Consider the following 14,782-nt stretch of genomic DNA (forward strand, 5'->3'; position numbering starts at 1 on the left):
ACGCTTAACTTAGAAGTTATAACTTAAAGACTAGGAACAAGTGCACCGCTCCGCATCCAGTTTTGTTTTTTATAGTTATCAACTAACCGGTTGTTATAAAATTCACAACAATGACTTGATTTTATACCATGTTACTGCAGAGGTAGAATATTATTTCACTTCTAAAAAGTCTATTTATTGCAGAAAATTTAAAATAATTAAAAAACTGGCTACCTCTGTAGTAACACGTCTAATTAATCCATCTTTGATTGATTGATTAGACCATGTTTAGTAGATTCATAGATTAGTAACATGGTCATTAACATAGTCTATTAACACGATCAGTAACATGGTCATGTTGGACCATTAACATGGTAAGTAACAACAATTTAGCACTTCAATAATTATTAAGATTTAAAATAAAAAGGTATATTGAGAAGCATTAAGTATTGGACATTGAAGTCAAAGTCAAATAACAATAATTATCGTAAGTCGTGAAAATTACAAGGGATAATTAAGTAAATCAAAAATAAAATTAGAGACTAATTTATTTCATATTAGAAAACTAAAATTTTAAAGCAGCAAGTTAATCTAATCTCATGCTTTTTTGAGAATTCATTTGAGATGCTTCTATGGTGGATTCAATGCTTTTTGTAATAGGATTATACTTGATTATATTTGAGTTCGGTAAACCTTTTGCCCATTTCCTAAATTAAAAAGCAAACTTACAATACAAATAAATCTAAGCAATATAGTTTTAAATAAATTTTCAAGATTATCTTATCTAAACAAATATTTATTACATAAAAGAAGCCATTCAAATTTAAAATATCTTAGTATTTTGTAGAAATCTATATTTAAATTAATATGTGTTGGACCTTAGTGCTAGTTTATCACAAAGACATCGAGTCTTTGTGATAAACTAGCACTAAGGTCCAACACATATTAAACATAGCACTAAGGTCCAAGCGTGGAAGGAATTACATCGCAAAGACATCTAATGTGTCGAAATTTCAGTAAGAGACAATTATTCTAATGCAACTTTATTAATTAACATTCATTTGTTTTTATTATTTTATTATTATGATTTTTAAGAAAGAAATCTTTTTTATTTCTGAAATCCTAATAGCAACGAATAATTATAATATAGTATTTAAATATTTTTGGCTTTTTAATACAAAATTATGCAAGGGTAATTGTGTATTGTAGAGGCAATCATATTTCACAAAAAAATACATATTTACTCGAAGTTTTTAAAAATTGTTTAGGAATGGAAATCAAGCATGTTAAGTAAGTTTTAAAAGTATAATAATTTGGAACTTATTCAGATTTTGGAGCATTTCTGATCACTGTGACCCAGTTTAGGGTGGTTCTTAAAACAAATATTGAAAAAGAAACATAAGATTTTAAAAAAACATTCATTTTTATTTTTTAATAAAATATTTATTTATTTTTAAAAGTTTTTATGCAACAAAATCAAAAAAAAATTTATAAAATAAATTTTGCTATTTGAGATTTTTATTTGATAATGTTAAATACCTGCCAAATGTTAAAGTGTCTTAAGCAATCGCTAAAAAATTTTTTAGCGATTGCTTAAGACACTTTAACATACGTCACCAACGTCATCATCACCATCAAAGTGCAGTAACCAGCTTTCTATTGTTGTGTTTTCTTCATTTCTAATTTTATTCTGAATATACCAGACTGTGAAGGTGTCTGAATGTTGATCCCATCTTGAGATAACTGTCGCCAAATAGTTACTGCTTTGATGGTTGAGAAATTTGAAGATGTTACTAATTTGGTTGCAGTTTTGGTTTTGCTGTACTTGTGGACTGTTTTTGCTGGCACTTGTTACTTTTGTTGAAAAAGGCTTTAAGGACATTTTTCTTTTTTTGGAAGGATATTTTTTGAAAAGCAGTTGTATAACCTTCCCAGTTGCATACCAAACTTGTCCTTTCTTTCCTTTGCTAGGTTTTGTCCTTGCTTTCAATCTGAGGATGATACAATATTTTGTCCTCGCTGCAGAGCCATTCACCATACTTTATGTCAAAAATATTCAATGAATCGTATTTTCTTTGCTTTACACATTTATTGTATGTCTTTAACACTATATACAGTTTTGCTCGTACAAATTGAATTGATAAATGTGGAAAACTTAATTTCTTTTGCCATAAACTTGTTACTTCTTTCTCAATTTGCTTAACGCGTTCTGTCTCCCATGATTCTCCCAGGAACAGATAATGACCAACAATTTGGATTTTGAGTGGTATCCTTATATTCCAGTGATTGTTCTTCTAATGGAACAGTATATAAAAATTTATTATTAAATATTATTAAATTTGAACTTATTCTATTATACTTAATTGGAACTTAAAAAAAAAATCTAAAATGCTACATTTTACAATTTTTTTTTACTGCTAAAAAAAGACATTAGATAATTGGTATCATTTAAGTCGATACCGAGAAGAATGGTCTCGTATCATATGGTATCGCTTATATACTAATGTCAATGCCATCAGTATTGGTTGGATACCACATGATACCAAGAAGAATAGTCTCGTATGGTGTGGTATCACTTATATACTAATGTCGATACCACATGATACCCATAATAAAAATTGAAAGAAAAAAAATTTAAATATGACCTTTTGGATTTATTATTAAAAAAAAAGTAAGATTGCTTCTAAGAGGTTTAGTTAATAATGTTAATGATGTTATAAGGGTCATAAGAATGTTGACTTGTTAAACACACAGAACAAAAACTTAAGAACAAGTTGTTAAATACGCAGAACAAAAAGTTAAGAACAAGTTGTTAAATACACAGAACGAAAAGTTAAGAACAAGTTGTTAAATACACAGAACAAAAGTTAAGAACAAGTTGTTAAATACGCAGAACAAAAAGTTAAGAACAAGTTGTTAAATACGCAGAACGAAATACCAGAAGAGAACTGATACTATGTGAGATTTAATTTAAGTAAAAATACCAGATGAGAAATTAAAATACGGAAGCTTTACCACACAATCAATTAAATTAAAATAACGATACCAGTTAAGAAATTAAATTACGGAAGCTATACCACATAATTAAATTAATTTTGCGATACCATATGGAACATTAAATGATAAATATGGCAGGTATTTTTTGAATAATGATAGTTGCAACATCATTCAGAATTAACAGCTGATGTTGTATTCATCTAACAGGAGATTGTGCTTTCCAAATATTTGTTTTATTAAATTAAAGATTATTAAAAGATTAAAACCAATATCAAAGTAAGTAAAAAGTAAAACTATATATTTAGTCTAAAAAATGGATAAAAAAGTTACCTTGAATAACTTTTGCTATGAACAAGTCGTTTATAATCTTAAATGCTCATAACTCTCAACAAACATAACCTCAATTTATGTTTCATCGCACCTTTAAAAGTTATAACTTTTAAAAATGCGATGAAACACAATGTCCCAGCAAGTTAGGGGATTGAAGGGATTGAAGATACTATTCTGATAAATGATGATGATCCTGAACTGAATATGTCCAAAACACCTGATAAAAAAATAAAGGAAAACCGCAACAAACTAAAGACTTTGAAACATAATAAGAAATTTGCAAATGCGGACTCATTTTATGATACTGATGACTAGTATTTTTTAAGAGACTTGAAGAAAACTGGTCGAGAGATGAATATTTTATAAAGATAAATACTTAAAATGATTTTTAATGTGGTTTCATATGAAATTTATTTACAATGAGTTAATTTAACATACACAACTGATGTAATTTATCTTTTCAAGATGCAAGTATGTTTATTGAATAAAGTTTCATTAACTCGTGTGATACTTTTCCACTATGCAACAAAATCTCACAACAAGGCCTATATATATTCATATATATATATATATATATATATATATATATATATATATATATATATATATATATATATATATATATATATATATATATATATATATATATATATATATATATAACAATTGACGGACGACTTAAAAGATTGCAAAATAAATGAATCAGGTAAGCAAGATAAAGAAAGCAAATTTTACGGAACTGATGTTTGATGAAAAAAACTAGACGAATAAGCGTATTTGGAGCACTTAGGATCAGTCACAGAAAAAGGATGACACTTAATTGAATGATGAGTAACACGAGAATGAATTTTAGTAGATGGCACAAGAGACGCTAGCTCTTTCGAGCAGTGCCCATTATAGTATTTGTAGAAAAGAGAAAGAGAAGCAACATTACGACGATGTGATAATGGTTGGAGGTTGGCTGCAAGAGCAGGTCCAACTATGTTTACAATGCTTTTTGCACCTTGTCTAAAAGAGAAAGGGCATCATTAGAAGATCCGCCCCAGATATGGCAACAGTATTCCATACAAGGCCGGATTTGAGATTTATAGAGATAGATAATAGAATCCGAAGTAAGAAAGTGACGAGCTCTACAAAGAGATGCAACCTTAGCAGATGCTAATTTTGCAACTGATTTGATATATGGTTTCCAAGAAAGATTGGAAGTAAGAGTTAATCCTAGAAGATGAAGAGTAGGTGACTCATCGAGAACATCACCGTTCATAAATATAGCAAGATCTAAATTATTGCGATAATGATTGGCTGAAAAAAAATGAGTTTTATCTGAATTAAAGTTCACCAGCCACTGTGAGCCCCATGCTGTAGCAGAAGTGAGATCCTTTTCAAGCTCAAATGCCCTCTCCAAGCAATCAGAAGGTGTTGGTTTATTATCATGACAAGAATAAATAGTTGTATCATCATCAAAAAATCCCACCTTCGATGTGAGAATATCTGGAAGATCATTAATGTAAATTAAAAAGAGTATAGGGCCAAGGATTGAACCTTGAGGAACCCCAGAAGTTACAGAATAAGAAGAAGAGTGTTGTCCATCGAGGACAACTTTTATGCTACGATTGGAAAGAAAGGATTCGATGATCTTAAAGATGTTGCCAGATACACCATAAGAAGAAAGCATATGGACAAGACTAGCATGCCAAACTTTATCAAAAGCTTTTGAAATGTCAAGAGCGATGGCCTTAACCTCTCCACCTTCATCTAATGCACGATAAAACCTGTCAGTTATTACTGTTAGCAAATCAGCTGTAGAACGGGAAGATCGAAATCCATATTGATGGTCAGAAAGTAAGTTATTAGATTCAAGATGAGAAATTAAGTGTTTGTTAATTAAAGACTCAAAAACCTTGCTTATGATAGGAAGAAGACTTATGGGACGGTAGTTAGACAAATCAGATCGCTCTCCAAAATTTTTGAAGATAGGGATAACAGATGCCGCTTACCAGCAGGCTGGAAAACAAGACTCTGATAAGCACTTGTTGAATAGTTTTGAGAGTATAGACGACAGCTCCAGAGAACACTTCTGCAAGACAATAACAGGTATGTTGTCCCGGCCACAAGCTGTAGAAGCGTCTAGGCAGGAAATCACTTTAGATAAGGATGCTAGAGTGATATGAATGTCAAGCAATGGATCAACCTGTTTGTTAGAAATATCAGGTAGAAAGCAACTAGTGGAATCATGAGATGATATTGATGAAAATTTTTAAGCAAACAATTCAGCTTTGTCTTTTAGGTGAGGTGACTAAGTCTGAACCATACAAGAGAGGTGGAATTATTGATTTGCCCTTATTATTGATATTATTAATGATTCTCCAGAAGTCAAGAGAGCCTAATTTTTGAGATGAGATACGAGATTTCATGACCTGAGAATAACAGGTTTTGGCATTAGACAAAACCTTTTTACAATCATTTCTAGCAGTAATAAACAGGCGTCTGTTTTCTGGAGAATTGTTTTGCTGATAAATATGGAAGTAATGGTTTCGATTGGCAATCGCAGCAGCACGGTGTGAGGAAAACCATGGAGAAGAGTGAGGCTCGACCTGGAATCGTCGTGAGGGAATATAAGATTCCATGCCAGCCTGAATCCACGAAGTTATGTAAGAAGCACATTTGTCGACAGGAAGACGAAAGATTTCTAGATTACTGTAGTTGTAAGAGGTTCGATAATAGGGGGATTCAGGTGATGAAGAAAAATGAGATATTAGTTTTAGAGAGATAAAACTGTGATCAGAAGCACCTAAGGGTGAATGTGGAGAAACTGAGCACGGACTAGGATCAGAAACAAGACATAATTCGAGTAGAGAAGGTAAATGATTCGGGTTGTCAGGAAAACGAGTTGGAAAGTTGACTATTTGAGTTAGAGATTGAGAAAGACAAAAGTTGTGGACTTTAATGCCTGCAGAGTCACTGACACTAGAGCCAAGCCATTCAGAGTGGTGGGCATTAAAGTCACCAACAACAACTATATTAGCTGATGGATAAAGAGAGAGGGCTTGGTCAATATGATCAGAAATAACGTCAAAAAGTGTGCAGTCTTGAGATGAAGGAGAGCGATATAGAACAAAGAGAAAGGCAATAGAGTGAAGTGGTGCTAAACGAAAGCACATAAAAGAATAGTCTGTGGTTTCAAACCTAGTTTCACAACAAATGGGTGAATTCTTACGAATGTAAATGCCCAGGCCAAGCATGTGACTATTGGAGTCTTTACGAATTAGAGGAAGATAACCATCAACACTAAGATCACAAGATGAGACAGCCGAACTCAAATTAGTCTCACAAAGAGCAGGTAGGTCTGGTGAACTTTGCAAGAGATAAGACTTACTAGTAGAAAAGTTACTTATAGGTTTAGAGAACTTGGTGATGATGATGGTTTTTTGTGTTTTATAGTTTTTGGTACTTTATTCATTTTTAAATTAGATTGAAGAAATTGACTCAAAGCATAGATAGTACTCAGAACACTGTTTAATAGCCCAAGCAATTGCCTCATTACTACTAATAAACACTAAGCCATAAGAAAACGCTCCAAATTTGGCCTCCGCAATGCACACCAAAAGTACAAACAGAGACACCGCCCATGTGCAACATGGTACTGTTAATACTTTGATATTTTTCAGCTGTTGATGGAATCAGCCTCTCTGAGAGCTACCACAGAGTTTGGGAAACCTGACTACCAGCAGGCTTCAGAACCATAAAACTGAGTTTTAGAGCTGTACCCTCATTAGGAGATAATAGAATGAGTTGCCTAGTCATAAAAACAGAGACACAAGCAAAACCCATGCATTGAGTTAAGAAGATCCAGCATTCAACATCCTAAACTGGAAACAATGTATTAAAAATACATCTGCGCTAGCGTAATAGATGAAGAATGGGTGCTAGGCTGGTGAACAGATAGAATCTGTTTACCCTCTAAGTCTTTGCCAAGGAGGCCTTCTTCAAGACAGCAGCCGGGTGCATTTAACATCTGCCCAAGATGAGTATTTTTATCGAGACACCATCTCTAGCCTTTACTCAACCAAGAGCCCCAAGGCAGGGGGTGTTTTAAATCGGAGTTGGCATCTCCTAGCCTTTGCCTAAAAAGGCGTATCCTACAAGGCAGCAGGACATGAAGCAGATTGTACTGGGTTACATGTTACCTATAGTTAAGGAAACTGACAAAAGTAAGGTTAGATTATAACATTTGAGGAAACTAATTAAATTTAATGTTTTTTAAAAAACGCAAAATAAGACAAGAATGTTTTTAAAACATTCTGAATGTTTTATTTTTATTTTTTTTTAAATAAAAACATTCTGAATTTTTAATTTTTATTTTTTTACTGTATAACATGCGCAGAATGTTGCTACATCAACTATCTTATAGCCTGCTCCTACAAGGAGGCGTTGCTATATTGACTATCTTACTGTATAACATGCGCAGAATGTTGCTACATCAACTATCTTATAGCCTGCTCCTACAAGGAGGCGTTGCTATATTGACTATCTTACAGCCTGCTTCTACAAGGGAGTGTTGCAACACCAACTATCTCATAGTCTGTTGCTACAAGGAAGTGCGCTACATTCACTGAGGGTTTGATTGGGGCAGACAGTCTATCAAATAATAAAAAAAACTTTAAAAAAAAAAAGTTTTTCCAGTCTTTAATACAATTTAAAAGAAAAAAAAATCTAAAACTGACCTGACAATGGTAAAATTGAAAACAACCAAACAAGAGTATATATATATATATATATATATATATATATATATATATATATATATATATATATATATATATATATATATATATATATATATATATATATATATCAATTTTGAGGGTTGATATAAATATATATATATATATATCAATTCCGAGGGTTGATATATATATATATATATATATATATATATATATATATATATATATATATATATATATATATCAATTTTGAGGGTTGATATAAATATATATATATATATATCAATTCCGAGGGTTGATATATATATATATATATATATATATATATATATATATATATATATATATATATATATATATATATATATATATATATATATATATATATATATATATATATATATATAGATATATATATATATATATATGTATATATCAACCCTCGGAATTAGGAGGTTGGCACAAGGTTGGCAAAAAAACAAAAAAGAATGCATTTTTATGTTATAGTCGTTAGAAATGACTAAACATAGTTAGAAAATAGTTCTGTTTTTATGCAGTGGGATGGAATAAATCAGGCGGATGGAATAAACTACCACAGTTACCAAAAAACACACCAACGAAATTGACAATTATTTGCTGACCTCAAACACTTTAAGGTTGGCAGCTAGATTGGCATTGCTAAATACTGACCCTAATTCCTAAGGTTAATGTATATTTATCAAAGCTTTTTTATTTTCAAAAAAATTGCTTTTTGATAATTTCTAATTTGTATCATATGTCATATGCCTTTACCCAGAAGCTGAAATAACAAAACTTGATACCCCTATATCAAAAAATTAACTACAAAACCTAACACCTATATATCAAAAAAATGGGTGAGGCTAAACTTCACTTGGTATATACATCAATTTAATAATTTAAAAATATAACTATAAAATACAAAACTTTAATACTAAATACTAAACTTTACCTGACTTTATTTGTTGCATCACTGAATGACTCTGCAATAAAATATTTTGGTTGAAATTCTGTCAAAGAGTATTTGGTTGCAAATATTTCTTCAAGATCAAATGGAGCTTTTATGGATTTCTCAGAAAAACAATACTGCAAAGAATTTTAAATTATAATTTATAAAATAAATATTTTTAAAACAAATTTTATAGAAAGTTCTTACTTGAAGCTCTCCAATTGATGACAAAAGTGCAGCGCCATATGCTTTCACTTCATTATTCTGCAAGCATAATCCAACCTCTACTGTGAACATATATAACTAAAAAAATATTTTATATTATTATAACAAAATGTAAGATATAACTTAATGCAACCTATAATATATTGTAATATGTTGTAATCATACAAAAATAAATAATATGCTGTGCTGTAATTTACATTGAAACATATTTTAAATAATTATTTTTCATGATTGGTGATAATAAAAAGCTGATTTGCAATACTTTAGACAAAATTTAATTCCTCTATTTTTAATAAATTTTTTTTTACACATAATAGCTTGTCTAATGCATTTATTTACTAATGTCTATTTAAATTTTTAAAAATTTATTAAAATATATTGGTGTATTTAACAGTTTAAAATACATGTTATACAATATTTTTTTTAATCTTGATTTTTATTCCCTTAAATTTTTATTTTAATAATTTTAAATTTTTTTTTCCAGAGACACAAAAATGCAAAAGTTCACACAAAAATTAGGTATAAATTTGAAATGAAAATTTGCAAATTCATGAAGTACCATAGTTCAGTTTAAATTGTGGTGCAATATGCCACATGAGGCATATTGCACTATTTAATTTACCGTTGCCAGCTTTAAAATAACCTCATCAGATGCGCCAAGGGAAGCCAATCCAATTTCCTAAATTAATTAAAGCTTTTTATTTATTTGTGTAGGTACGCATAAAAATATGCATACATGCGTAAATATATATATATATATATATATATATATATATATATATATATATATATATATATATATATATATAATTTATATGTATATACAGCCCTCAGAATCAGGAAAAATAAGGTCGGCAATATTTTGCCAACCTTAAACTGTGTAAAGTCAGTATTTTTTTCTTTGTTTTGTGTAATATATATAAATATATAAATATATATATATATATATATATATATATATATATATATATATATATATATACACACACACAAAACAACAAATAAAAAAAATAATGTAAATAACACAAATAACACCATGATTCAAAGTTTAAAATTTTTAAACCTATAGCAACCCAATGATAACTTGGTTTTAGTTTGAATTTTTTTTTGAATAATTGAATTTTGATTTAATTAAAATAACTCACTTGAGTGTGGAATTCTGCTGTAAACACAACTTTATATTGATATAACAAAATAGTTCAAATTTATTTTAAATCTAGAGCTGTAAACTGAACTGTATTGTATTCTTAATTGGTTGTACCAATGCAACAATCAGATAAAAGTGGGTGCGGAAGAATGGGAGCAAAGGCTATTATAAGTATAAATAATAAAATATGTTTATCTTAAAAATACTTGAGACAACTCAGCAAAATCAGGATCAGCAAGCAATGGCACGTGACCCAATAGTTCATGTACAGTATCTCTATTAAAAAAATAAAAATGAAATAACTTAATAATATAAAAATGAAGTAACTTAATAATATATAAATAAATTCAGAATCATTAATTAAAAAGGCAAATTAAAACTAGTTTTAATTGGAAAAAAAATTACGGTTCAGGAGTGAAAAATGGGTCGGAATGATGTCTTATATATTGTGTTGCATGAAAAACCTTTAAAGCTAAACCAGCCAAAAAATCACGTGAAGACAACAAACCAGCAACTGGACGAATAGTAAAACCGGTCCTTTCTAATAAGAAAACAACTTTTGCATAATTTTTCAAATACAAATATCAAATAAATAGATTGTTTAAAATAAAACATGATAAAAATATATAAATCATATAAAGAAAAATAAATCATATATAAATGTGTAAATATGTAACCATAATAATAAATTACAAATACGTAACCATAAATAAAACAAAAATAATAAAATAAATAATATAGCAACTATACCATAAACTGTTGAATACTTTTATTTAAAAACCAATTAATAGCAATGATAAAATCAAATATTCCTTATTTTCACTGAGACTCAAATATTTTAAAATAGATAAAAAACAACAATCCTGGAATCCTTTTAAGGATTTTCTATCACTGACACAACTTATTTCTTATTAAATTTTTTTTTAAATACTTTATTCAATAACATAAAGTATTTAGAACACAGTGAAAAATGTAGCAACTGACACTAATGATGGATAAACAATGACAACAAAAAGTTCCAACCTTTTAGAAAGTTAGATACATCTTCAAGCTGAGGTATATTTCCCACTCTAAATGCAAAAAAAGTAAAACTGATACATTTTTTCATATATAAATAACATATTGTTGTGATTTCAACTTGAATCATTAATTAGCTATGCTAATTATTGACAAAAGTCAGATGCTGTATTTTTTTATCGTAACATTTTGTATAATGTTCATTAATTGGTGACAAGAGTCACAAGTTGTATTTTTAAACGATATCGAACAACTTTTGTAACAAGACAAGATTGTTTATAAGCAAAAAATGAACATTATGAAAAAAAAGATGACTTTTAAATGTGTGGAGCAACACGTGTTGTACTTTCTCAGCAATGGTTGAAAATAAACATTTATACTTTTAATAATATTACATTTTAAACATATTATATGCATAAATGTCACTTAATATGAATGGAGAGAATAAAAATAATATACTAATTTTCAGATAGCAGTTTCTCGTATAGTCATACATGATCATGTCACATGATCACTTATGAAAGAATATGAAAAATTATAATAATAAAAAAATTCCTTATATACCATTCCATCTGGTTTGGGACAGGAGCATTTGAAAAATTTTATTTCTATTTCAATTTCTTCATGTTTTTAGTTTTATAATTAAATTTTTATGAGAAAAAATTTTTTTTGGCAAATTTTGTATGCATATATATCTTGCTTATATATATTTTGTTATGTTATATATATTTATATTTATATATATATATATATATATATATATATATATATTTATATATATATATATATATATATATATATATATATATATATATATATATATATATATATATATATATATATATATATATATACACAAACACATATATTTTAACATCTTTACTTCCAACAAGGCTACAAGCAACCACAATTAGAGTTGGAAGTTACTGGAAGAGAAAAGATGAAGTTTATAGAGCAAGATAACGATTAACAGATGACTTAAAAGATTGCATATTATATAAATCAGGAAAAAAAGATAAAGGAAGCAAATTTTAAAGAACTGATGTTTGAGGAAAAACACTAGACAAATAGGATTTTGTGAAACACTTAGGAACAGTCACAGTAAAAAGATGAGAAATTAAATGACGAGACTTAATTAAATGAAAATATGATTATTTTATTATAAACAATATAAATAAACATCTATGATGAGAGAAGTCTTAATTTTTTTTGCATATTGTTAAATTTATCATGTGAACCCTTACTTTTGACCAGTAGTATATATATATATATATATATATATATATATATATATATATATATATATATATATATATATATATATATATATATATATTTATATATATATATATATAAATATATATAACATAACAAAATATATAAGTTTTTACTTTATTTAATTTCAATTTATGGTAATTACTTTTATAGAAACAAAACAAAATTTATCTTCGATTGTTTTGCCTAATTTAAAAAAAATCTTTGTTTTTTTACTTAATGATTATATGTACTATATTACTTAAAAACTATATAAACTCATTGAATGAGCACACGAGCAGTGAACGTCTGAGGAAAAAATGAAGTACATTAGAATAGAGGAGAATTGTTTTTCAAACAAAGCATATTTAGACAATACACCTAATCAATACAATAAAAAAATATATATTTTATAAAAAACTTAAGATGAAAAAAGATATACAACATGTATATCACCAAACAACAATATACAAAACAAAATATTGACTACAAAATAAAAAGTATGCAAAAACAATGTAAGATCTAAGAATGGAAAAAAAACATTAATGCTAATGTATAGACATAATTTGTGTAGTGATGCATTATATGTACTATATTGATGATTAATCTACATAATATTGAGAATATATTGTAAATATATTTATTGTAATTATATTGTGAAGATATTGAAAACTTTTATTTAAGGTTTCTGCTGAAAATTTTTATTGAAACACAAACAAAAACAAAGTTTTTGTTTAAATAAAAAGCAAAATTTGACAATAACGCATTTCACAATAAAGTAAGAAAAGAAAAATTGAAGACAAGAGCAGATTATTTTATGGTGTTTGTGCAAAAAAATACGAATTTATTGAAAAAGAAAATAAAAATAAAGAAAATGTGTTTAATTTGCAATACTAAGTTCAAAGTAAGACCTGACATGTCTTATGTTTAACTTAAAGTTTAACATTACAAGTCACATGTAATGTTAAATGATGAAACAAAATATATGTATTTTTCTGAGAAATATCCATGAAATTTATGTCATAAAAAAAATAAAATTGAATTGCTTAAAATAATATTTAAATACCAAAAAATAAATATTTCATCCTTCAGCAAAGAATCAAATATTACAACAGTAGCAAGTTTTATTATAGCTCGGAATAATGCAAGAATAAACATCCTTACACCAATCAGGAACTTGTAAAACAAAAAGATTTTTAGTAAATGATATTATAAAAAGAATTCGTTAGAGTCTGAACTCTAGCTGAACAATGAAAAAATTTTTTTGATTGAAAAAACAAAAGTAATTGTATCTTTACTTTAATTTGATCTTAATTTAAACTCATTGGAAAAGTTTGTTTTTTATTTTGCAGTGATTTTTTTATTTACTTGGTATTTCGTAGTTATTCACTAACTAATGCTATTTGGTGTTATAAGAAAGTTCAATTCAATTACATTAATAAGGATTCATATTCATTAAAATAAAAATTTATTTGTTTTAAAGTAACCTTTTTAACTTGTTTTTATTAACTTTTATAATAAGAAAATTTATGACTGTTTTAATTTTGTTAATTATAAAAAAAAATTTAAGATCTGGAGAATTTTTCTAAAAATAGTTATAATTTATTTTATTTGTTTGGGAATTTAATGTAAACGATATGTACATTTAAAGAGTAAACCATATTAAAATACAGAGTTTACTTTCTTTTTTCTTTTTTTTTGAACAAAAACAAAATACTAAACATAAATTGTGTACATACTAAGTTCATTTATAAAAGTAAAATTTACATTAAAAAAAAAAAAATTGCTTTATAAAACTTTATAAAAATGTTTGCTTTATAAAAATCTAAATTTACATTTGTCAATTATTTTTTTAAGATAAAGTTTGCATAGCAAGATATCTATTGTGGCTCTTCTGCTCACGTTATTATTTATATACCACTCTTGCAACAAATATTTTAACCAGTGATGGTATGAAACATAATTTTAGTTGATATCAAGCGTTGAAAACCAAAATTTCAAATAAATTTGTTTGTAAATTTTTATTTAATTTCGAAAAAGATTTTTTTTGGCAATTTTCAAAAATTAAACTATTCTAATAACACTTTTTACAACTAAATTTTATTACTATTTAAAAATAAAAATTATTTTTGTTATCAA

At 27.5% G+C, this 14,782-nt stretch overlaps 1 protein-coding gene across 1 annotated transcript in view; it reads right to left on the reverse strand.

Annotated features, from left to right (window-relative positions):
* Nucleotides 1–509: 509 nt before the first annotated feature.
* Nucleotides 510–14,782, reverse strand: part of LOC100209208 (phenylalanine-4-hydroxylase) — a 40,194-nt gene continuing 25,921 nt past the window's right edge. The window contains exons 8-14 of the mRNA XM_065807981.1: nucleotides 11,396–11,442; nucleotides 10,778–10,913; nucleotides 10,579–10,648; nucleotides 9,848–9,904; nucleotides 9,208–9,303; nucleotides 9,004–9,137; nucleotides 510–686 (exon numbers count right to left, since the gene is read on the reverse strand). Coding sequence (XP_065664053.1) covers nucleotides 566–686; nucleotides 9,004–9,137; nucleotides 9,208–9,303; nucleotides 9,848–9,904; nucleotides 10,579–10,648; nucleotides 10,778–10,913; nucleotides 11,396–11,442 — 661 coding nt within the window. The 3' untranslated portion in view covers nucleotides 510–565. The remainder of the gene's footprint in view (nucleotides 687–9,003; nucleotides 9,138–9,207; nucleotides 9,304–9,847; nucleotides 9,905–10,578; nucleotides 10,649–10,777; nucleotides 10,914–11,395; nucleotides 11,443–14,782) is intronic.

This window comes from Hydra vulgaris, chromosome 10 (assembly GCF_038396675.1).
Source record: "Hydra vulgaris chromosome 10, alternate assembly HydraT2T_AEP".
NCBI classification, from domain to species: Eukaryota; Metazoa; Cnidaria; class Hydrozoa; order Anthoathecata; family Hydridae; genus Hydra; species Hydra vulgaris.